At 41.2% G+C, this 25,987-nt stretch overlaps 1 protein-coding gene across 3 annotated transcripts in view; it reads right to left on the bottom strand.

Moving 5' to 3' along the window:
• cpx (complexin) overlaps positions 1–25,987 on the bottom strand; it is a 633,066-nt gene that overhangs the window by 38,661 nt on the left and 568,418 nt on the right. For 2 of the 3 annotated variants that reach the window (XM_067151076.2, XM_067151074.2), the window contains exon 3: positions 9,805–9,943. In XM_067151076.2, coding sequence (XP_067007177.1) covers positions 9,805–9,943 — 139 coding nt within the window. The remainder of the gene's footprint in view (positions 1–9,804; positions 9,944–25,987) is intronic. The other variant, XM_067151075.2, reaches the window with a different exon arrangement.

Below are 25,987 nucleotides of genomic sequence, written 5' to 3'. Positions count from 1 at the left end.
AGGTGTGTGTTAAGATGAACACAAACATCCAGTCCCCGAGCCATAAGAATTAATCAGCCGCGGATAAAATCCCCTGGACTACCGGGATTCTAACCTAGGGCTCTCTGAACCGTACGAAAGATCAATCTTGAATGACAATAGTCAGTATATTCAATAACGGAAGATAATAAATAAGAAGATTGTAAGCGATCGCTGCTTCAAGTAGGAGAAAAAGATTAAGAACTCCTGAGGCAAAAATAGATTTGAACTGTATAGAAGAAGATGCGTTCGCATCTGTGGCGTAGTTGTTAAAGTGATTGGCTGCCACCACCGGTTTGATCCCCGGCTCTGCCAAGACATCCTCGAAGTGGTTTTCCGTGGTTTCCCCCTTCTCCTCTTGGCAAATGCCGGTGATGGTACCTAACTTAAGGCCACGGCCGCTTCCTTCAATCTTCCTTGTAAATCCCTTCCAATCTTCCCATCCCAACACAAGGCCCCTTTTCAGCATAGCAGGTGATGCCACCTGGGCGAGGCACTGGTCCTCCTTCCCAGTTGTATTCCCCGACCAAAAGTCTCACGCTCCAGGACATTGCCCTTGAGGCGGTAGAGGTGGGATCTCTCGCTGAGTCCGAGGGAAAAACCAACTCTGGTGGGTAAAGAGATTAAGAAATAAATAAAGAGAAGATGTATGCAAGACAGTGTTGCAGCGCAGTCCAGAAGAAATCTAAAAGATGATTGCTGTGTTGGGTACTTATTAATCAAAAGAAAAATTGATACTTAGTACAAAGGGGATTATAAATAATCTTAGTTTTTAAAATCTTGAAGACTGATCTGTGGAAAGTGTAGGCCGCCCCTAGTGGACTTTGAGTGAACTAAAAACCGTAGATAGCTCGTCTTTGCCGAGAGAAAAGCGGCAGAAAAAAAGTAAAGATGGAGTGAGCTGTTTTTGTACATTTGTGTAGTGATAATTGTGGTGTAAAATAAAGTGTAGTTAAAGCACGTTCAGTGTGTTATGTACTTCACTACATAATTGGTGACCCCGACGTGATTCACTGACGGAAGTACGCAATAAACATCGCGAAGTGCATACGTGTAGTGTAAGCGTGAAGAACAATGGATGAAAACAACACAACGGGTACGCCAACGGCAAACGAATCTCATTCAGGACACATGGTGGGTGAAGCTAACAAGGTAAGCATCAAGATCCCTCCTTTCTGGATAGAAAAACCTGAAATATGGTTCTTTCAAGTGGAAGCTCAGTTTTCTATCTCAAGAATTACCCAAGAGGACACTAAATTTAACTACCTCGTGTCTCAGCTCGAATCTAAATATCTCGAAAACATTTGGGACATTATCAAAAGTTCGGAACTGAATAAATATTCCGTGGCTAAAGAACGCCTTCTAAATATCTTCAAGGAAAGCGAAGATAAACAAATAAAACGGTTGGTAACAGGCCTAGAATTAGGCGATCTGAAACCTAGTCAGCTTTTAAGGAAAATGCAGGCGTTAATGTTTCCGAAAAAGTGCTTCGTACCTTGTGGCATGAGAAATTACCGGACTCTATCAAACATGTTCTAATCGTATCGGACGAAAACTTGGAAAAAATCTCAATTATGGCCGACAAAATCATTGAAATGGATCCCTGCAGTAAACTTTACAGTGTGGAAAATAGCGGTACTGATGCGTCCGTAAGTAACGACGCTATCACGAAACTCTCTGCACAGATAGCCGCCCTAGAGCAACAGATAGCTTCAATGCGCACTTTTAGGCCCCGCAGTCGAAGTACGATCCAAACGGAAAGTACTGTTACTACCACTTCAGATTTGGTAATAAGTGCTTCCCTGACAAATGCAAGCCTCCATGCTCGTGGAAAAATTCGGAAAACACCAAACAGTAGTAGAGTTGGCAGCAAGCTCCACTACTGAAAGTATTAAGAATTGCTGTAAACCCCGTTTATTTGTACGTGACAAAAACACGGGTTTGCAGTTCCTAGTGGATAGTGGAGCCGATGTTTCAATAATCCCTGTCACTTCCAGTAACAGAAACTGTGACCCAGATTTTAAATTGTTTGCAGCTAATGGCACAGAAATCCCAACTTATGGACTTAGAACACTGAATATTGATTTGGGACTCCGTCGACAATTTCAATGGCCTTTCATAGTAGCTAAAATTGGCAAGGGCATATTAGGTGCTGATTTTCTGAAGAAGTTCAACTTACTAATTGACCTAAATAAAAAGCAGTTAATTGATGGCGAGACTAAACTCTCTGTCATGGGTGAAGTAACAGCCATCACAGCTGATAGTGTTGTTAGCACAATGTCAAATGCACAAAAGTTTGCTGATCTCTTATCCAGTTACCCAGATTTAACAAAACCTAATTTACTACCTACTCAAATCAAACACGACATTCAACACTTCATCCCAACTGAAGGCCAACCAGTTTATTGCAAGCCCAGACAGCTGGATCCTCGGAAGCTACACATTGCTAAACAGGAATTCCAGTTTATGCAAAACAGTGGAATTATTCGACCATCAAAGTCGCAATGGGCTAGTCCTCTCCAACTGGTCCTCAAAAAGGATGGAACTTTTCGACCATGCGGTAATTACAGACGACTGAACGCACAAACTATCCCAGACCGATATCCAATTCCTCTGATTGAAGATTTTCAGCATGTTTTGAGGGGTAAGAAAATATTTAGCAAGCTCGACCTCTTCAAGGCATATTTCCAAATCCCTGTAGCAGAGGAAGACAAACCTAAAACCGCTATTATCACTCAATTTGGCTTATATGAATTTAATGTGATGCCGTTTGGACTCCGTAATGCACCAAGCACCTTCCAACGTTTCATTAATGAGGTATTTAGAGGCCTAGACTTTATTTTTCCATATCTTGATGACTGCCTAATTGCTTCAGAATCAGTAGAGGAACATCGTGAGCATCTTAAGATTGTGTTTGAGAAGCTACATGAATTTGGCCTCCGAATCAATGTCTCAAAGTCTGTACTTGGTGTAGAGCAAGTGGAATTCTTGGGACACTTAATCACCACAGAAGGCTCCAGACCCTTACCAGATAAAGTGAAAGCGATTGTTGACTACAAACTACCACAGACAGTTCATGACCTTCGTGTATTCTTAGGTACCGTTAATTTCTACAGACGTTACCTCAAGGATGCAGCAGAAACGCAGTCTCTTTTGCATGCTTATCTCAAAGGTGCTAAAAAGAAAGATAAGCGACAAATTAACTAGACACAAGAAGCTATCACAAAGTTTGAAAAATGTAAGCAGGACTTGGCAAATGCAGCACTGCTTACATTTCCAGACCCAACATACCAGCTGACCCTGGCAGTAGATGCAAGTGACTTTGCAGTAGGAAGTGTCCTGCAACAGTATGAAGAGAAAGGATGGAAACCTATCGGATTCTTTTCGAAGAAGTTAAGCGATACACAGAGAGCGTATAGCACCTATGACCGTGAACTGTTAGGAATCTACCTCTCTGTAAAGCAGTTCAAACATTTTCTTGAAGGACGAGACTTCATAATATATACGGACCACAAACCACTCACTTTTGCATTTAATCAGAAAAATGAAAAGGCATCTCCACGGCAGCTGCGACATCTTCAGTATATCTCCCAGTTTACAACAAACATCCAACACATTAGTGGCAAGGACAATATCGTTGTGGATAACCTGTCACGGATTGAATCTATGACTGTCATCGATTACGACACAGTCGCTGAAAGCCAACGTCAAGACAGTGAACTTAAAAAACTTCAAGAGGAAAGTCAGTCACTCGTGTTCAAGAGCTACCCACTGCCTTCTGGAAAGTTACTGTGGTGTGATACCTCCACAAACAACATAAGGCCATACATTCCAAAAGAATTTCGCAAACAATTCTTTCTTCAGATCCACAACATGGCACATCCGGGGAAAAAGACTACTGTTAGGCTGATGACTTCCAAGTTTATCTGGCCTGGTATCAAGAATGATGTCAGAAAATGGACGCAAGCTTGCATGGGATGTCAAAAAAGCAAAATAACAAGACATACCAAATCGCCAGTCAGCCATTTTCAAGAACCTGATGAGAGGTTTAGCACTGTTCACATAGACATTGTTGGCCCCCTTTCATCTTCTGATGGCTATATCTACTGCCTCACATGTATAGATCGCTTCACCAACTGGATGGAAGCAATACCATTGCAAAATATAACAGCAGAGACGGTAGCGAAATCATTTTATGATCATTGGGAGTCCCAGCAAATCTAGTTACTGACCAAGGCCGACAGTTTGAAAGTCAGCTCTTTAAGAATCTTTCCGAATTGTGTGGTGTGAAGCTTAAACGTACGACACCCTATCATCCGCAGAGCAATGGTAAAGTTGAACGTCTGCATCGAACAATAAAAGCTGCTATCAAAGCCCACAACTCTATAAAGTGGACAGACACCCTTCCGACTGTGTTGCTAGGTCTACGCGCATCACTCCGGGAGGACTCGAACAGTTCAGTTGCACAAATGGTGTATGGCACGCATATTAGGCTTCCTGGTGAATTCTTTGATAACCCTCCATCTCATACCGAACCAGAAACTTTTGTCTCCAAACTTCAGCAGCACATGCAGCAACTCAGGCCTGTGGAAGTTAAGCACAAAACTTCCCGAACTGTGTTCATCCATAAAGACTTGAGTAAATGTACTCATGTATTTCTGAGAATCGATAGAGTGAAAAAACCTTTGCAACCCCTATATGAAGGTCCCTTCCTGATAACTGCCAAAACTGATAAATATTTCACGGTTACCATAAAAAATAAATCTGTGAATGTCTCCATTGATCGCCTGAAACCAGCCTACTTCATAGCAGCAGATGATGAAACTTCTACAGCTCGTCATGAAGAACGACCAGGTGTCTTGCAAGGACTCTGCCCCCCTGATGGATCAACCGCGGATTCTACGGACAACACCAGCAAGGAGAAAGTGGTAACAAAATCACGTAGTGGAAGGACTGTCAGGTTCCCCACTCGCTATTTAGATGATGTTGTATATATTTAATATTCTTGTGATTATGGTATATTTTGGTTATGTTTATATTGTCTTTGTATCGTAACTTGGTTACTGGAGGGGGAGTGGTGTAGGCCGCCCCTAGTGGACTTTGAGTGAACTAAAAACCGTAGATAGCTCGTCTTTGCCGAGAGAAAAGCGGCAGAAAAAAGTAAAGATGGAGTGAGCTGTTTTTGTACATTTGTGTAGTTATAATTGTGGTGTAAAATAAAGTGTAGTTAAAGCACGTTCAGTGTGTTGTGTACTTCACTACAAAAGCATAATGTTTGATGAAATGGCGTATGGCTTTCAGTGCCGGGAGTGTCCGAGGACAAGTTTGGCTCGCCAGATGCAGGTCTTTCGATTTGACTCCAGTAGGCGTGTCGTGATGAGGATGAAATGATGCTGAAGACGACACATACACCCAGTCCCCGTGCCAGAGAAATTAACCGATTATGGTTAAAATACCCGGCCTCGCCGGAAATCGACCCTGGGACCCGTGTGACCAAAGGCCAGCACGCTAACCATTTAGCCATGGAGCCGGACATAATATTTGATAATGTTATATCATTCATCACCTTTTCATTAGCTCCTCAACTGAGGTTGGCGTCAGGAAGGGCATCCAGCCGCAAAAGCATGCCATATCATTTCGCCTCACCTCATCCCCAACCCCATATCAGAGAATAGGACTAAGCCTGAAGAAGTTCAATCAATCAATAAATCAATCAATCAATCAATCAATCAATCAATCAATCAATCAATCAATCAATCAATCAATCAATCAATCAATCAATGCTGATCTGCATTTAGGTGAGTCGCCCAGGTGGCAGATTTCCTATCTGTTGTTTTCCTAGCCTTTTCTTAAATGATTGCAAAGGAACTGAATATCTCGCTTGGTAAGTTATTCCAGTCCCTAACTCCCCTTCCTATAAACGAATATTTGTCCCTATTTGTCGTCTTGAGTTCCATCTTTATCTTCATATTGTGATCTTTCCTACTTTTAAAGACACCACTGAAACTTATTCGTCTCAACATGGCAGGTTCGATCCTGGCTCAGTCCGGTGGTATTTGAAGGTGCTCAAATACGTCAGCCTCGTGTCGGTTGATTTACCGGCACGTAAAAGAACTCCTGCGGGACTAAATTCCGGCACCTCGGCGTCTCCGAAAACCGAAAAAGTAGTTAGTGGGACGTAAAACAAGTAACATTATTATTATTATTATTATTACTTATTCGTCTACTGATGTCCTTTCACGCCATCTCTCCACTGACAGCTCGGAACATACCACTTAGTCGAGTAGCTGGTCTCCTTTCACCCAAGTCTTCCCAGCCCAAACCTTGCAACATTTTTGTAACGCTACTCTTTTGTCGGAAATCACCCAGAACAAATCGAGCTGCTTTTCTTTGGATTTTTTCCAGTTCTTGAATCAAGTAATCCTGGTGAGGGTCCCATACACTGGAACCATACTCTAGTTGGTGTCTTACCAGAGACCAGAACAGCAAAATAAATCGATTTCATTCAGTTGAATGCAAAATTATGAAGAATGCTGGTTATCATTTACTATTTCCGTCAATTAGTAGCTTAAATAATGCAAAGTCATTCTTGAATTGTATCAATTTATAATTATTCATGAAGCAAATATATTTGTGTGATACATTAAGTTTAAAACTTTCATCCACTATATTGAAAAAGTGGTGTATCTGCACGTAGTACACACAGACACATATCACGTAGACATACACACACAGGTTCCGCAACCTGGTCTTAAATCCACATCATTGTTGTGATTTGTTTACTGCTGCACAGTGGTGAGCTTGAGTGGAGCTTTTAAAAGTAGCAAAGATCATAATGTGAAGATACAGTTGGAATTCAAGAGGACAAATTGGGGGAAATATTAATGTATAAGGCTGCGGAGTAAGGGATTGGAATATTTTAGCAAGGGAAATTTCCAAGTTCTTTGAAAACACTGAAGAAAAGGCTAGGTAACAAATTAGTAGGGAATCTGCCACCTATTGAAGGAACTTACTAGAAAATTGAATCTAGCAAAGAAGGCAGCTAAGGATAACGTGATGGCAAGCATAATTGGCAGTCATACAAATTTTAGTGAAAAATGGAAGGGTATGTATAGGTATTTTAAGGCAGAAACAGGTTCCAGGAAGGACATTCCAGGAATAATTAATGAACAGGGGGAGTGTGTATGTGAGGATCTTCAAAAGGCAGAAGTATTCAGTCAGCAGTATGTAAAGATTGTTGGTTACAAGGATAATGTCGAGATAGAGGAGGAGACTAAGGCCAAAGAAGTAATAAAGTTTACATATGATAACAATGACATTTACAGTAAGATACAAAAGTTGAAAACTAGAAAAGCGGCTGGAATTGATCAGATTTCTGGGGATATGCTAAAGACAATGGGTTGGGATATAGTACCATATCTGAAGTACTTACAGTATTTGATTATTGTTTGGTCGGAGGAGCTATACCAGATGAATGGAGAGTTGCTATTGTAGCCCCTGTGTATAAAGGAAAGGGTGATAGACATAAAGCTGAAAATTACAGGCCAGTAAGTTTGACATGCATTGTATGTAAGCATTGGGAAGGCATTCTTTCTGATTATATTAGACATGATTGTGAAGTTAATAACTGGTTCGATAGAGGGCAGTTCGGTTTTAGGAAAGGTTATTCCACTGAAGCTCAACTTGTAGGATTCCAGCAAGATATAGCAGATATCTTGGATTCTGGAAGTCAAATGGGCTGTATCGCGATTGACCTGTCTAAAGCATTTAATAGGGTGGATCATGGGAGACTACTGGCAAAAATATGTGCAATTGGACTAGACAAAAGAGTGACCGAATGGTTTGCTATATTTCTAGATCTCAGAGAATTAGAGTAGGTGAAGCTTTATCTGACCCTGTAATAATTAAGAGGGGAATTTCTCAAGGCAGTATTATCGGACCTTTATGTTTTCTTATATATATAAATGATATATGTAAAGGAGTGGAATCGGAGGTAAGGCTTTTTGCGGATGATGTTATTCTCTATAGAGTGATAAATAAGTTACAAGATTGTGAGCAACTGCAACGTGACCTCGAAAATGTTGTGAGATGGACAGCAGGCAATGGTATGTTGATAAACGGGGTTAAAAGTCAGGTTGTGAGTTTCACAAATAGGAAAAGTCCTCTCAGTTTTAATTACTGCGTTGATGGGGTGAAAGTTCCTTTTGGGGATCATTGTAGGTAACTGGGTATTAATATACGGAAAGATCTTCATTGGGGTAATCACATAAATGGGATTGTAAATAAAGGGTACAGATCTATCCACATGGTTATGAGGGTGTTTAGGGGTTGTAGTAAGGATGTAAAGGAGTGGGCATATAAGTCTCTGGTAAGACCCCAACTAGAGTATGGTTCCAGTGTATGGGACCCTCACCAGGATTACCTGATTCAAGAACTGGAAAAAATCCAAAGAAAAGCAGCTCGATTTGTTCTGGGTGATTTCCGACAAAAGAGTAGCGTTACAAAAATGTTGCAAAGTTTGGGTTGGGAAGAATTGAGAGAAAGAAAAAGAGCTGCTCGACTATGTGGTATGTTCCGAGCTGTCAGCGGAGAGATGGCGTGGAATGACATTAGTAGACGAATAAGTTTGAGTGGCGTTTATAAAAGTAGGAAAGATCACAATATGAAGATAAAGTTGGAATTCAAGAAGACAAACTGGGGCAAATATTCATTTATAGGAAGGGGAGTTAGGGATTGGAATAACTTACCAAGGGAGACGTTCAATAAATTTCCAATTTCTTTGAAATCATTTAGGAAAAGGCTAGGAAAACAACAGATAGGGAATCTGCTACCTGGGCGACAGCCCTTATGCCGGGAGTGTCGGAGGACAAGTTTGACTCACCAGATGCGGGTCTTTGGATATGACTGCCGTAGGCAACTTGCGCATCGTGATGAGGATAAATGGTGATGAAGACGTCACATGCACCCAGTCTCCGCCCCTTGCGGAATTAACCAATTATGGTTGAAATTCCTCACCCCGCCGGGAGTCGAACGCGGTACCCCTGTGACCAAAGACCAGCACGCTAACCATTTAGCCATGGAGCCGGACATTGATGATGATGTGGATGTGATTAACAAAAGGACAGCATCAAACAAAATACAGTGCTGTAGTCCCATTCGATCTCTCCTGTAGCAAGAATTAACAACATAAACGTGACTTGGATTTTATTCTCTTTCTTTGCAGGAAGGTATTGCTACAGTACAATTTTCTTCGAATTTCTACTGATTATTACTAAACCGTTTCCTACAGGGTGACGCCCTCTCTTAGACCAGGAGATGTGTTGCGGTGATTTGAGGTGCGGTGAAGGTGAAAGGGGAACTGCCGAGGTCTATAACAGGAAGTATCCCTGTATTCCCCTTAGTGAGGAAAACGGAAAACCACGGGAAAACATTCTCAGGACAGCTGACGATGGGACGAGACCGCCGCCTACCGAATGCAGGGCTGTAAAGCTGTGGCTACTCTGCTCGGTACCATTTTAAGACATCACAAGCTACTCTAAAGTTAGTGTGCGTGAGCCTAAGTCCTAGCTCGCCGTATTGCTCTACGTGTAACTAATGGTAGGAAAGTGCGTACGTATTGCTTCTTTAATGGAACAGGCTAAAGGCTGAAGACATGAGGATCTGGCAAGCAGTGCTGAAGGGTCTAGCTCAGTCTATCGGATGCATTAGGAACTAGCTTCGCTACTTTCACTCCTGTAGGTGGCGTTACTCTAGTATAAGCTTGCGTGGGGGGCTTGCGTTCTGAACCTGTCTTACTCGTGAACTCGTCCTCTTCCTCGGCTTCTGCCTCGCGGGCAAGTTCTTCAGGAGTCTTCTTCTTCCTCATGAGAGGATTAGGCTCCTCCTGAGGGATCTCCTGAATTTCCTCTCTCTTCTTAATGTTGTACTGAAACATAAAACAATGGCAGTCAGTGTATGTATAACTAAAGAAATAAATAGTCCAAGAAAGGCTAACATCAAATTAGCAATGATTATACAGAAAAAATGACCAAAACAAAAAGGTATGAAATTCAAGATAAGACCAATACTGTGTTCTATATTCCGCAGTAATCATCTAAAGTCTTCATCCAGTAGCGTAAGTAAGGTAGGCTAGGGAAGCCAGAACACATGCCTTGGGTGCCATTTAGCTGACTTAAATGAGTAAATTAGAAAAATTTGATGGAATAATCGATTAGTTTGCCACACACGCACACACACACACAATTATTAATTTCATTCATTTCTCTTCAATGTTGTTTTCATTAAAATAGAAGTAGTTACGACCAGGGCCGAATTGAAATATTGCAACGCCTTTGGGCCCAAATAATTATGCGCCCCCCTCTTTAAACTTGATAAGATAAAATTGCATTTACTATTCATAAGCCAAAAATAAGGGTAATCGTTTGATTTAAATGTACCTTTTCTTGGTACAATATCGTCTTCACGATTTTGACTTACAGTTCCAATAGCAGACCAATGGAAACGAAAACGAAACTCATCAAAATTCTCTGTGCCGGTACCATCATTTTTATTTTCGTCATTGTATGAAAGAAAGTTGTTTGAATTATACTGTAGTTTGGTTTCGGTTCCTGTGATAAAAGCAAGTCTAACTTTTGGGAGAATTCACTTTCCCTCCTTTTTTTCTCTTGTTCTCTTCTGCTAATCTGCGATCATTTGAGCCACTTACCGTAATTGTTTCCGACCATCCATGTTGTGTACGTAACACGAAAAACGCTTAATAAAACTATGAAAAAATGAGGAAAAATGACTTACTTTCACGGATTTCTGCAGAACTCTTGGTATTATGGGAAATTAGCGGCCTTCTCGATTCATTCAACACCACGCAGTTGTGTCTAGGTGGCGTTGATTCACCGCCCACTTGACTAAGTTGCAGCCCGATATCTTGATACCCATACGCAGAAACGAGGGGCTGTGTTTCAACATTGTGGTGGTATTTATAACATTAGCTTTGTTCGTGCATCGCCCTCTACTATGACTGCGCTAATACGTCTTCCCAGTACAGCGATATGAGCGATATGGGCCTAGGTCCCATTTTTACCAACGGGCGCTGTTTCGCTGGCATTGAAACATGATTGTTCATTGCAGCACACGTTAAGTGTTTTGTATATTTCTGTTTAAATATATACACCTAGCTAATCACTCGATAAACATATTTGAATCACACCTTACACCTCAATAAAGAAATTCAGTGGAGAACGTATCCCTCCGCAGCGGAAAAACCGTATAAAATAATGTTAACGGTAGGCAGTAAATACTGCAGAAAATAAATAATTTCACACACTTTTCTGTTTAAGTGTTTCGGGTTCTCGCGTTCAAATATTTAGGTCTTTCAAAGATCTCCTGTTATTCATATGTCTATGTTCTTTAAGAATACAGGAATCGCAAATAACTTCACTCAAGAACTGCGAATGTCCGATTTTAGGACAACTGAAGTGAGGAAACCCACGCAACACTGGCACTAAATAGTCGCTCATAGGCGCAGCGGGATTTTTATGCACACATGGTTGTGCTTTCAGTACAAAATCATGAATAACTTTCAAAATCCACAGTAGCAAATCAGATGGATATTGCAACCTGCTGTTTTAATCTCTTTTATAAGTCCATCAGCACTGATCAACACCTCGGTCTTATCGAAAGAATCAAGCATCTTGTCCGGCTGCAATGTTGCTACATTTTGTGATACTGACATGTATGCCGAATCATTTTTTTATTGATAACATGTATTTGACAGTGGTACCTGCATTAAAAAGTTGTGCATATTCTAGGGCTGTTATTACTTCAGTCGCGAAAATATCTTTCACGCGCCCCCGCACATTCATTTTCTTAGACCTCTTGATGTTTTTGCGTGTAAGATAAATGAACCGGTTTCACAGTTTCATTTGATTGCATCTGGCACAGTTTCTTGATAAAATCACCATTTATATCCTGGGAACCATCAAACATAGATTTTTGGAGTAAAGCATTTCTTACTTCTTCAGAATGTACGATTGATCGAAAGCAAGAAGAGGCATTTTACTATCAACAGGATGACACATCTTCGGTTTAATGTGTTTTGAAGAAGACATTCTTCTTATCATGCTAAAATTAGTCATATGATTGTCACTCACAATGAGCAACACGAAAAAACCCGCAAGTTTCGACTTCCATTGTTGTTGTGAGTGTACCTAAAAGACTCTTCAAGAAGAAAAATGCTGCTGGTAACCTTTATGTTATAGTCACAGCAGAAATTATAAAACAAAGAAAGTTATTGACCAGGGTAATTCGATTTCTACTTTCGCTTGCATGACAGTCATCTTGAGTACGTAGTTTTTATTCGCTCAACATGGAATGAAGCGTCTTTCTGTTCTGTTCAAAGGTGTCGAGTTTCTTGTCATCCAACATCTGTTGTTCTATGGACTACCAACAATCACAATCTCTCTTCTTCATTTAGGCACTGACTTTCTGTTAAGAGGCGCTCCTTTACTAAGAGTGTTATTCCAGTCTCGCAGTTTATATTTCCTACGAAGCGTGAAAGTGTGGATTTATTCGGTGTGGCAAACATATCGTTTCGATTATCTCGAATTGTAATTAAGAGATAAATTATTTCTTGAAATAGCATTTAGCAATTTATGACATTGTTAGGTACCGCTTCTCAGCTTCTCAGCGTTCCAAGCGCCTGAACTGGTAACTATGCCCTGTTAGCACGTTTACATATCAGACCAAAACCTCCTAGAGGTCAGACCGGAGGAATGAGAAGGCGTATTAACGCAGTCGCGATGGTCCGTGCAGCAAATCTGTGTGTGTGTGTGTGTGTGTGATTTGTGCAAGAGCGCATGCGCGGATTACGAACAGTTGGAAAGGGTTCCCGATTCTTTCCTGCGCGAACGGTCACGTAGTAATACATATTGCCGTTAGATGTCAGAACCATTCCCAAATAATTTCTATTGGATTTAATAATACATTTATATCAGCCAATGGCCATAGAGAAACTTACATACTGTATATAAGTAGATGATTACAAATTACAATATCATTAAATAATTTTCAGTCTGCACAGTATTAACTGTCTTCTGAGCAGAATTTCTTAAGCGACATACGCCGGTTCTCACAAAATTGCACGTGGTATCGATCGCATAGCTTGCCACACAAGGAACACCTACAGTCTTCACATGGTTCATGGAATCGATCCGTGCAACAGACTTTGAAGTGAAAGCCGTGGATCGCGAACGCCTCAGCTCGTAGTTCGCTTCCTTCCAGTCATTTGTCATCATCGCGTCTGTGCTGTAGAAGTCAATCCAGATGTCTTTCTTTTTCCTCTGGTGTTCGGAGACTATTTATTCGTAAGCTGGCGTGGATGGAAGTCCAAGCTGTAGGCGGAGATCTTCCAAAAGCATCGTCTCGCTGAACAACTCGTAGGTCAATCTGGAGGGGGAAAATTTGGAGACGCCGAGGACTCGCTTCATATACGTGGCCTTAACATTTTCGATGTCCTTCAAGTTCGCTTTTGTAAGGCATTCCCAGATTAACTGTAACCCATACGTAGCTACGGGTATTACCTAAAATTTAAATAGTTCCATCGCTGTTGGGAGTGAAATCTTCCTGATATGTCTGATATCATTTATTGCAATCAGAGATGCGGCCACTCTATCTTTAACATGTGCAGAAAATGTTCTTCCCTGTGCCTGAAGCGTTATTCCCAGATATTTGAATCTGTTCACATTGCTTAATGGTTGCTGGCCCAAGTATATTACGTCCTCTGCTGCTTGCCGTCCTCCTTTCTTGAAGGTCATTTTCACGGTCTTCAGCCTGATGAGTTGGAGATCGTTGTCATTCGCCCAGTCCACTAGGTGATCGAACGTTTTTTGAAGCGAAGTGATCGATGTTGAAACCAGGGCCGTATCATCCGCGTACAGGTATACCTTTACGTCTTATGTCTTCGTTGCATGCACCACGTCGTATGCAATGTTGAATAGGAAGGGGCTAAGTGGGTCCCCTTGTAAGACTCCCGTCGTCTGGTCGATCGGGTTAGAGGTGATAAGTGCGTCGTCCACTTCAATATAGTTCCTCGAAAGTATATTTTTCACCAGAATCGTATAGGAGTTCTCTTCTCCTACGAGTTGTACGAGTTTCATCATTAGCTTCGTTCTGTTGATAGTGTCGAATGCCTTGGTATAATCAACGAAGATAACGTGTAGTTTCCCTTTTGGATGTCGAAGGGCCTCATTTATGTCGTTCTGTAGACATTCTACTGCTTGGATTGTCGATCGACATTAGCTAAAACTGAACTGTTCTTCTGGGATATACTTGTCCACTATGGCTGTCAGTTTCAAGGTCAGAAGTTTCGCCAGGGCTGTATATGATGTTCATTCTAGCGCTATACCTCTGTAGGAATCAGGATTACTCGGGTCTCCTCTAGCCTTATACAGAGTTTTAACCCCCGAAATCCTCCACTTGTCCGGAATTCTCCCCTGCTGGAGAAATTCATTAAACAGCACAGTCCATGCCTTTGTTAATATTTGAATTGAACTCTGCAGGTACTCACTAAAAATCAAATCATGTCCACAGGCTTTATTGGGTTTTAGTATTGCAATTACTTCTACTATCTCTTCTTGTGTGAATGACTCAATGCTTCTCACATTTCCTTGGCCAACAGTAGCATTGCAAGGTCTAGTGTCTTTAGACTGTAACACTTTACTGAAGTGGTCGTGTCAGATCTCCATTGGAATGTCTCTCGGGAAGGTTGGATTCCTCGGCTTTAAGACCTTGAAGGGGCTCTTCTTAGCTTGTTCTACAAGCTTCTCCACTGTTTCCTCAAAATATTTCCTATTTGTTTCTATGATCAGCGCTTTGTAGCTCTGTCTTTTCCTGGAGTATTCGCGCAGAGAGGCTTCACAGGGTGACATTAACGCTGCGTGCAGCGATTGAATAGTTGTTTTCCTGGACTGGTAACAGGCTGCGTTGAACCAGGGCTTGGCTTTCCTCTTAAACGCCGGTACTGCTGTCGTTGCGCAGAGTATGATGTCTTCTAGTTCCTGTAGAGCGGTGTCTATGTGTTAATGCTGTATGAGCGGTATTGCTTCTGTGATCAAAGGGGTGAATTCCTCGATCGTTTGTACATCCAGTGCTCTGGTCCGTTTTATGGTATGAGATGTGGTAGGAATGCTTTGCTGTACAGTAAAGTTTGTCAATACGGGCAGATGCTTCCTCACGACATTCTTCTGTATTCTTTGAACTACGTTTGTCACTTTCTTCATATTTGAGAATACTAAATCAATCGTGCTACTCCCGTTGTGCCAGATGTATGTCTTCTCTGTGTAAGAGTTGATCCGGCTCAGACCTTCTCCATGAAGGAATCCGAGAAGTACCTCTGACTTAGTATTGTCAATATCGACTCTGCAATTAAGGTCTCCAACGAGTATAACCAGTTCCTGTTGTCCCACCTTGTTGAGTCCAATGCTAACGATAACTATAATATCTTCATCTCTATACCACAGCTGGAAATACACACATGTGATCCAACACAGACTTGTTTTAACCACTATCATCTCAGGTGTCTTGCATTTCACAGAAAACGCGTGAAATCTCTGCTTCAGGAGGCAGGTGATTCCACCGGATGGCCTACCTTTTAGTCCCTGCAGAGCTAGAACATGGATGTTGTAGAAACCGTAAAATCCCAGTCCTTTGTGAGAAAGGTCTCCGTTAGGATTACAATGTCAGAGTCTTTGAGTTCATCAATTGGGGACATGCTTAGAGCATTCACTGCACCTTCTATATTCCATGTTATTGTTCTGATATTCTCGATCATAGTCTCCTCCCGAGGATCGGATCTTTGAATCCTAGTATCTCCGAAAAAGATATCATCGGACAACAATCCCTCTCGGCCAAAATTGCGGAAGTTCCACCATGGCTTTGGCTTCAAAAGGGACATCCACTTTGAATGCTTTATTCTCTCCCTTCAATTCCATTTTCCTTTAGATGTTCAACTAAAGTATCTTTATCGACGTATCGATGTATGCGGCCTACATAAAGCCAAGCCACGCCTTCCTATCTCCAGCTCGGAATTTGCTGTTTGCAAGCACATTGGACCCCGTTATAGTGTGCGCTCCCTTGGACTTCCTCCTTCTCCTTTCCTGTACTTCCCACTCTCCTTCTTCCCCGAAAGTATCCACTTCGTGTTGACTAACCTTTGGTTTATCTACAGTCATAGGTTATGTGTTTGTATTGGTCATCTTAGAGTCTGTCCTTAACCCTTCTGTACTGAAACCCTGTCTTTCTCCTTCAACGTTCCCTTTTGAACTTGCTGCGATACCATGGTGGCGTCAGTTTTCATATGAGAGTTGTTTTCTGCCCTTTGGGTTTCCCCAAGATAACTGTTTCCGGTTTTATATAAAATTATAAAAAACCTCGGTACGCTGCAGTAATCCTATCTATCGGGGATGAGTGGAAACAGAAGACAAAAAGCACATCACAACAAACAATGGTCAATGTAATGTTATTGTTGATAAAGTTTATGAGCTTTCTATATTGCAGGCCTTCACATTAGTTTTCTTTCGACTCTGTGATATTAGGGCGTCTTACGAAATTATTTATGTCGTAGACTATAATTCCTTATTCTCAGACTTTAAATACCGATTTTCACCAAATTCTGTTTACCCATTTTCTCGTGACTCGGCGCTGATAAGGACTTAGTAACAAAAGTCCAAATTCATGAATATCTCTGTGATTATATGCGGTACGGTAACAATGTATAAGACATAAGTGATCGGAAATTTAATAACTTCTTACATAACTACTACTAACTTACGACATAACTAAAGTTATGTTAGTTGTGTAGTAGTTATCTATACGACCACTAATAAAAATAACTTATTGGAGAATTACATTTCAGGTCTTCCCCTTCTCTCAGGTTAAGAAGTTTGTGAAAGTGATGTTCGGAGAAGGTGAGGTGGTAGGCGGCCGTCGTCTGTACTAGGAACTGCCCTGGCATTGGCCTTAGCGCAGGAGAATGTAAAACCACGGAAAACCGATCTCAGAACAGGTGACGGTGAGGATCAGCCCCTCTCCGTCTCCCGAACCGAGACCACGGTTACGACCGAAGCCTCCTCTGCAGCCGAACTTACGAACCAAAGGTATCTGTAATTAAATAACATATGTTGTAAAGTTCAAAATTCTTAGAGGGGGTGGGGGGTGGGGCAGGGCAAACGCACATATCCACTGTGTCTTAAATCATAGTTATGTTGCAAAACCTATTTTATCGATGTCAAGATCCGTCAAAAACAAAGTCGAACTTTTGCACGAATAAAATACTGTTCCTCTAATGCCGTCGTTCAAAAGTAAACTTTGAAGTGATATACCCACACTGTACAGTCGCTGACAATGACAGTGCAATTCACCAAATGAACTCGGTCTTAAATTCAATTAGTTCCCATGCAGAAGAGAACTGCCTCTTTTAACCTAAACAGTCATAACAGGACAGACTAGGCTTTCAGTAATGCCCTCACCGGGCGAGCTGGCCATGCGGTTAGGTGGTGGTGGTGATTATTGTTTTAAGAGGAAGTACAACTAGGCAACCATCCTCTATATAACACTAATCAGAGGGAAAAGTGGAAGGGATCCGACACTTCGAAAAGTAAAGATATCGGTCAAAGAAAGACAATGGCCACGAAGGGCGTGAAAAAGAAAGACTCCCTAGCCCTCGCAAGCCTAATAGCGTCGGGGTCGGAAAAGAACAAGAGTTGACCAAGAGAGGTCGAATTGCATAGATGAAAGTGAGGAGCCTGGCACAAGTAAGTGGAAGTAATGCCAGGACTCAGCTAAGGGCCCCGTGGTCGCCAACCCACGCTCCAAAGTTCAGAGCCCCTGGGGCCCCTTTCAGTCGCATCTTACGACAGGCAGGGGATACCGTGGGTGTTGTTCTACCGCCCCCACCCACAGGGGGACATGCGGTTAGGGTCGCGCAGCTGTAAGCTTGCATCCGGGAGATAGTGGGTTCGAGCCCCACTGTCGGCAGCCCTGAAGATGGTTTTCTGTGGTTTACCATTTTCACACCAGGCAAATGCTGGGGCTGTGACTTAATTAAGGCCACGGTCTCTTCCTTCCCACTCCCAGCCCTTTCCTATCCCATCGTTGCCATAAAACCTATCTTTGTCGGTGCGACGTAAAGCCAATGGTAGAAAAAAATAATAAAAACTAATGCCCTCAACAACACCCTTCCACCTATTCTGATTCTAGGTGGTGAAGAAATACCTTTTTAAGAAGAACATAAAGAATAATGACATATTCAAGCACCTGAAGAAAAATATATGCATCTCTTCATCCCCTAAAAATTGAACAATCCATTTTTCCATAGAGTATGAATATAACTCTTATTCAAACACTCATTTTCCCAATAATTAGTTGCTTTGATGTACTAACTGACGCAACTGTAGAACAAACAATGACATTTCAGAAAGCGACGAGCTCGTGTATATTCTTGAACTTTGGGACACCGAGCATGTTGGCCGCGCGGTTAGGGGTACGCTGGTATGTGCTTGCATTCAGTAGATAGTGGGTTCGAACCCACTGTTGGTAGCCCTGAAGATGGTTTTCCGTGGTTTCACACTTCCACACCAGGCAAATGCTGGGCTGTACCTTAATTATGGCTATGGCCGCTTCCTTCTCACTCCTTTCCGTTTCCTATCCCAACGACGCCATAAGACGACGGTGCGACGTAAAGTAACTTGTAAAAAAAAAAGAAAAGAAACATACTTTGGGACAAATATCTCCGCTTATAATGAGAAGCTTGTCTGGCTAAAAACTGAAAAATTAAGAAACCTGCACACTGGGACATTAATCTTTCGAGTGCTGAACGAATATACTCTTGCGGGACAAAATTCCACACTACCGACCAGTATTTAGGACTGTACTGAAATAACAATACTAGATTACTTCAAATACATCAACATTATCCAGTAGCTCTCAATATTTCCCTGAGGCCATTGGCTATGACCTCGAACAATCAAGCACTACTTTCACGGAGAGATGAAGTACTCGTGCCCGTGGCAGGGCAGGAACCGGGGGCTAACAAGAACATGCTCCCTGAGGCAGCACGGCGCGGACTAATGAACAGCTGATCAATACTTTCTATTATGTTCCTCCACATATGTGACAATACGGGTACTTTATGTGAGAGATGTTGGAGTCTGACTTCATTAGCTTTTGGCGGTAATTAGCTTACCTATCTATCTATAGGTACACGGTCGCTGTTTTTGTGTATCATTTTTATAATTCTCTCATTTGTAAAACATCCAGAGCTAATATCAGAAGCTTGAACAAAATCCGTTACCTCGGCCCTAAAACAACTGAATTTCATCAGAGTTGGGTTGTTGTTGTGATGCCAGTATTAATTACGTCATATCTTTGGGTGGTGAGATTGACCGACTGTTAACTTGTTTAATAAGGGGGGGAGAAGTTTCTGGGGCAGTTTACTTAGTAACAGAACTAACTTCATAACATAACTTTTAAGAAATATAGACCAATTTTAGCCAATAAAGGTACTGATCCGATGACTTGAAATTACGTTCGCATATCTTCTATCCGCTTTTCACAGCACTTCATCACATGCTAACTTCCCACTGATCATACCTTGTCGACATAGTCGTTAGATTCTTTAATGATATACAGGGTGTATTAGAACTATACCGACAAAAAAAAATCAGGGATGCTCTTCGTGTCATATTAAGATGGCGGAGAAAATTTTTCGTTTCGAGAAAATGAAGTTACTTTGTTCGTTCTGGACGCGCGATTCAAATTGACGAACTCGCCATATTTTCTATGCCAGAGAACCAGCCGCTGCCTGTTACTGTGCGTCAGAGGAGGGAAGAGAAGGGAGGGAAAGTGGGAAGTGGGAGACAGAGGTAATGCTCGGCGTGAATGCACACGTTTCTCGTTCGTTTGTCATATAGTAGCTTCCCAGCCCCAGTAAGAAGTGTACAGTTTGTTCTGCACAAATTGAATACTATGCGAACCCCGTAGAAAGAGAAGATGAACTTGTACCAAGAATACAGGCAGTTTTCCAGGTCGTTCGCGACACACCACACATCCTGAGCAGAGTTCAAAGTTCACTACTACACCGTTGTGAACTGTGCATCGAAGTAGGAGGGGGGCATCCAATTCCGTAATCAAACCATTGGGCGTATTGTTTCCTTCGTTCAGTATTTCATTTCATTTACAACGCTGTGAGTGAATGAATACACAATCATGGGGCGACATCATTGCATCTTCGAGCATGTTAAATAATAAAGAAGGTTGCTGCGACCAACAGACGAGAGGAGAAACGAACTGGTGCATTCCTAGACTGACAAGTGTGTCTTAATTACTGAGTGTTCTTGTAATGTGTATTCACTTACGTCTGTTTAATAAACAAACTGTCGATAAACAAGGACAATCCTGAACGAGGAAACTTGTGCATTATGTCTGTCTCCATCATACACACCACTCCTTATCTGCCATGAAGCACGACAGTGGCTTGTGCTCTGGCATAGCAAATACGACGAGTTCGTCAATTTGAATCGCACGCTTGAAAGTAAAAAAGTAACCTCATGTTCTCGAAAATAAAATTTTCAATGCCAGTCCGACTGCACCATTGTTCTTAAAAAGAGAGCATCGCTGAAATTTTTTGTCGGTATAGTTATGATTCAACCTGTATAGTCCCACATCGCTTCCGCAATTGAAGTTATGCTCCATTCGCAAGTTGATTAATCTGAGTTCCAATGTTACAGCTCGTAATGCTGTGCTAAAAGTGAATATACAATGCTGTTCTTACGATGCATTGAACTTCATGGGTATCGATACTGTGAGGACGTCACATCCTCATCGCCTTTTATGCTAGAATAAAATATTCACAGTCCGCCTTGCAGTAATTTTTTTTTTTTTACGACGATGGGATAGGAAAGGTCTAGGAATTAGAAGGAAGCGGCCGTGGCCTTAATTAAGGTACAGTCCCGGCATTTGCTGGTGTGAGCCTTGCAGTCTTGGGACTGATACATTTTTTAAGTCATTGCCTTCGTGACGTACAAGGCCCTACTGTAGGAAGCGCGCCAAGCCCGTCAGCTGTTCGATTTAGGCGGTCTAAATGAATGTTATGCATTATTAATATGAATGTAATACATAGTAATAGAGAACATTTTTTGGATAATTGTGACTTGAAAGACAGACTTTTATTTTAAAACATATCACATGTTTGTTCTCTAAATTTACCCTATCAAGATTTACTGAGATAATGAGACCTCATCCTTTAGGTTACGTACGGTATATTGTTTAAATAAATTGTCACAATGCCAAGAAGTTGTGTGCCATCCCGACGAATATCCAATTATACAAGTAACTTTACACTAATATTCTCAAGAGAAATTTATGGAATATGAAAATCCTAACTGAAAATGTAACTATTACGAAGAACACAGGAGTATGTTTCACTCATTTTCCCTAGCTGAGAGTGAGTTCTCCTTTCCACTTTCGCCTTGTCATGTAGATTTATGGCATTGCGTTTTATTGTTGATTAAGTACAATAAAAAAGTACCATAGAAAATCAGCAACCAAGTGATCCTACATATGTTATTTCTTGGGTTAGGTAATATTGAAAACGTGCAATAAAATGATTTTCATTGATATGAAGAATTTAAATTGAACTATTGCTAGTAGACAATATTTAGGTAATACAAGCATTGCAACATAATTACTTGAAGGATAGTGTCAGAAGTTCCAAGAAAAGAAACCTACGAAAGCTGCAATGTATTTCTCATCTAGAGGTACGGTGGCAAAGCCTTATTTCTAATTTTGTACGTTTGTTGTCTCCATATTCTTATTAATGCACAATTATTGCATTTGTTGGGTACATGGACGAATAATACGAGTAATACAGTTGTTATGACTTGACCACTTGGATGACATTTATCAGTCTGATGTTCAAGAAGACTGTAGGATTCAATTACTGCACAATCAGTTGGCACTTCAAAATACTTAAATACATGTAGATTTCCTGGTGGTGTCTCTTATGGTCGATGGTTGTTGAGACACCTAAACGTCATTTATATCATACTATACTTAGGAAATTGATGATTGTAAAGGCATGTTTTCTTTATAGCATATTTTCTCTTCAAATATTAGTTTTCATGTCAATTACTTCAGTAGTTTTTCACAAACACACACAAACGAACTAAAACTGACATCGATCATTAATATAAACTCTGAGGTAAAATCGAAGTGTTAGTTGGAATGTCGAGAAGTTTCGAATGACAATGATGGAGACAGTGGAGACCAAAGCAGTCGCTAGTAGTTGCAATATACACTGATCAAATAGATACAAAATACATTATTCTTTGCTGTATTGCTTTCGAGTCTTGTGTCTCTGTGTACAAATTGTAAAATGATATCGCTCACACACTTTGTTGCATAGTTTGCATAAGCAGTCTTCATCTGGGTCATGGAAGTATGTTTTCATGCACGATTTATGATGAAATCCATGTACAGACAGTCTAGTGATGGCACTTCGCAAAACCTGGTTTGGTCTACTCCATCTTCGATCTAGCATGGTTTCTGTTGTGAAACATTCCGGCCATATTTCTTCTTGTTTTTGTTTTCTTTTCCTAAGGACTTCTTATACTTGTGGTGTAGATGGTAGCTGTAGGATGTACCTCATATCTTCTATAAAAAACGTTCTTTTGCAAGCATATACGCTAGTCTTGACGGCCCTTTTTTTGCTATCCCCAGTGTTCTTTTCAGGAATCTGGCTTTTACTCTTTCTAGGGTTTCTAAGTTGGTCGTAGTAAGGTGTTCCCAGACGAGATGAATACCTAAGTGAGAGCAGGGAGAATTTTGCTGCGGAAGAGCAGCATTGCTGTTTCTAGTGAGATCATGGTGGGGTTTTCAATGTCGTAGATCCCTCGTATGGCTGCTGCCGTTCTTTCTCTTATGTATATTCTCTAAGAGGTACCATTAGATTGAAGAGTGATGCCGAGGTATCGGAAATTACCTACTCTTTTCAAGGTCTGTCCTGAAATCGTGATTGTGTCGTGTGCCACAACTCTTCCTCGTTTTCGAAATGTCATGTAAACAGTTTTGTCTTTATTTAACTGTAGGTCATTTTCGTCAGCCCAGATCTGTAACTTGTCCATTGCTTCCTGGAGGACCTCCCTGTTTCTGGAGCCTAGTATCATGTCATCAGCATAGGCGTATAGCACGAGTGGAGAGTTCTGTATTATCTTTGTTACATCTGCTGTGGCGATATTGAATAAGATTGGGTTTATTGGATCACCCTGGAGGACCCCATTTGTTTGTGTGATGGGGGACGAGGTTGTTACACCGTCTTCGATTTCAACGAAATTGAATGCTAGCAAATTATTTATTGCAGTGACCAGAGGGTTATTTTGTCCAATCATGTTCTAGCTTCTTTATTAACTTGGCTCTGTTCAGGAAATCGAAGGCTTTCGTATAATCAATGAAGACAACGCGTTATTTTCCTTCTCTGTGGCTTAGTGCCTCATGTATGTCGTTTAGTAGATTGTGCAATTGCGTGTAGGGTCCCTCTCCCTTTCCTGAATCCAAATTGCTCCTCCGGAATGTGCATTTCAATTTCCCTTTCAAGTCGCCGGGCGAGAATTCTTGTATACATCTTGAAGGAGTTGTTCTCTAACGCTATTCATCTGTATGAGTTTTCATCATCGGTTTCTCCTTTTCCTTTAAACAGCGAAAACAGGCAGATTTATGGCGAAATGAAAACAATTAACGAACACATTCAGAATATGATAACACCAAATTATTTAGATATATACGGTATTCATTATAGACTGTTATGCCTCACGGTGTTCAGTCTGCAAGCCTCTGTGAACTGAGTAAGCGGCTCCACAATACTCTACTTCCAGCTAGCTCTGTGGCTTCGTTTTCTTCCACATCTTCTTCTCCTTCTTCTACGCGCCAAGATCACGTGGAATCAACATTTGTTGAGCTTTCCTCCTTGACCAGTAGTTCTTCATTTTCATCGATTGTTGTGATTTCTGTTCCTCCGACCATGTACGTCGTGTTGGTTTTCTCATCTTTCTCAAGTCCCCTTGTGTGAGTAATTTTCCTGATTACATTTCTATCGTACAGATTCGGTGATCCTAATTCGGTGAAGTCTTTCTCTACTTGCTTTTACCATTTTGATCTCGTACGTTTGATTTGCAGAAATGTGTGTATTCAGTAAATAATTCTTGTGTTATTCATTCTTTCCAAATGACTGAATTCTTTGCTGTCTCTTTGTATCAGTACATTTAGAAATTTTGGGGTAATGTATTCCATTTTTAATACTGGGTCCTAAGATTTTTCTCATGATTTTCTTTCTTTAATCTCTAATTATTTTTTTAACCATCGTCGCCTTGGCCTCCCTCTACTTCTCTTACACTCCATGCCAAATCCAAGACGTCTCTGTTGTTCGAAATACGATTTTCCGGGTAGAGAATCTCCTCACTACCTCAAGCCCAGCTCATGTTTGGTAGTTTTTGTTCCCCCTGTCTACTCTTGCTGATCTCAAGACAATTCCCTGCTTGTTCTTGTCAGTCGATCCAATTATGTCCAACATCCTGTCCTTTATTGTTACGAGAGTATCATCGGCGTAGCCCAGATTGCTGATTGTTTGTCTTCCACTCTGAACCCGCCGTCCTATCCATCTAGGTCTCCAGGACATGGCTGTCAAAAGTTTCCCGCCCTAAGCGCAATGCCCGTACCTGTGCACGCGGGTGCAAGTCGCTTCTCCTCAGTCGGCTTTTACTTCCCCGCGTTGCTGACTGAGGGCTGTGCACACCTATCGATAACAGGCCCCAGTTACCTGTTTTGGTCTATAAGTAATATCAGCTGCATAGGCTGTGGCATAACGATTGACACAGTAATTAGTTAGTGTGTGTTTTATGTTTGTATACCTCTGTATCACCAAATACAGCAGAGACAATACGCGACACTTCCGGATTTAGCCTTGTTACAATGGGAGACAATTCGCAAGTGGCGCTCCTAGTGGCGTGACTTGGAAATTCGCGCTGAATTCAAATATCTATGGAAATGTATATACAGAAATGGATTAAAAAATTACGTCTAGAAAGAAAGTATTACTAAAATGGTAACTTCAAAGTTGCTAAAGCAATTCCGGATAAATGAATGAAGATTTATTTAACAAGTTATTATTTAAATACTGAAATAGTCCGACTCGTTGGCTGAACGGTCAGCGTACTGGCCTTCGGTTCAGAGGGTCTCGGGTTCGATTCCCGGCAGGGTCGGGGATTTTAACCTTAATTGGTTAATTCCAATGGCACGGGGGCTGGGTGTATGTGTTGTCTTCATCATCATTTCATTCTCATCACGACGCGCAGGTCACCTACAGGTGTCAAATAAAAAGACCTGCACCTGGCGAGCCGAACCCGTTCTGGGATATCCCGGCACTAAAAGCCATACGACATTTCATTTTTGTTTTCAATACTGAAATTAGACATATAATCAAGATGTGAAATGGACAGCTGTGAAAGGGCTTTATCTTTCATTTATGCATTACTTTTTTAGCTTTAGTATACCTGCCTGAACTTTCACGGCTAGATTTGTCTTTTTTTCTCATTTAAAAGCATTGTGTCATCACTTTAGGACACTTGTAAAAAAAATATCGGCATATTCCTTACAAACATGATTCATTGAGTTTACATTTAAGAGCTGGAATATTTTTCTTTTAACTTGAGGCCTACTAACAGAAAGAAAATCTATAAATTTAGCTGCAAAAAATTCAAAATTTCCTTATAAGCAATACTAACCATTACATTAGGGTAAAGCAAATTGGCATCATCATACTGTTTCAACAAAATATGTACATTTCTTAAATCACCCATATTTTCTTCAGTGCTTGACAACGCATTACGGCATTCCATATGGGGTAACTTGGAACACAACCAGCCACACA

This window comes from Anabrus simplex, chromosome 7 (assembly GCF_040414725.1).
Source record: "Anabrus simplex isolate iqAnaSimp1 chromosome 7, ASM4041472v1, whole genome shotgun sequence".
In the NCBI taxonomy this organism is placed as follows: Eukaryota; Metazoa; Arthropoda; class Insecta; order Orthoptera; family Tettigoniidae; genus Anabrus; species Anabrus simplex.
This window is presented reverse-complemented; position numbering and strand designations above follow the sequence as displayed.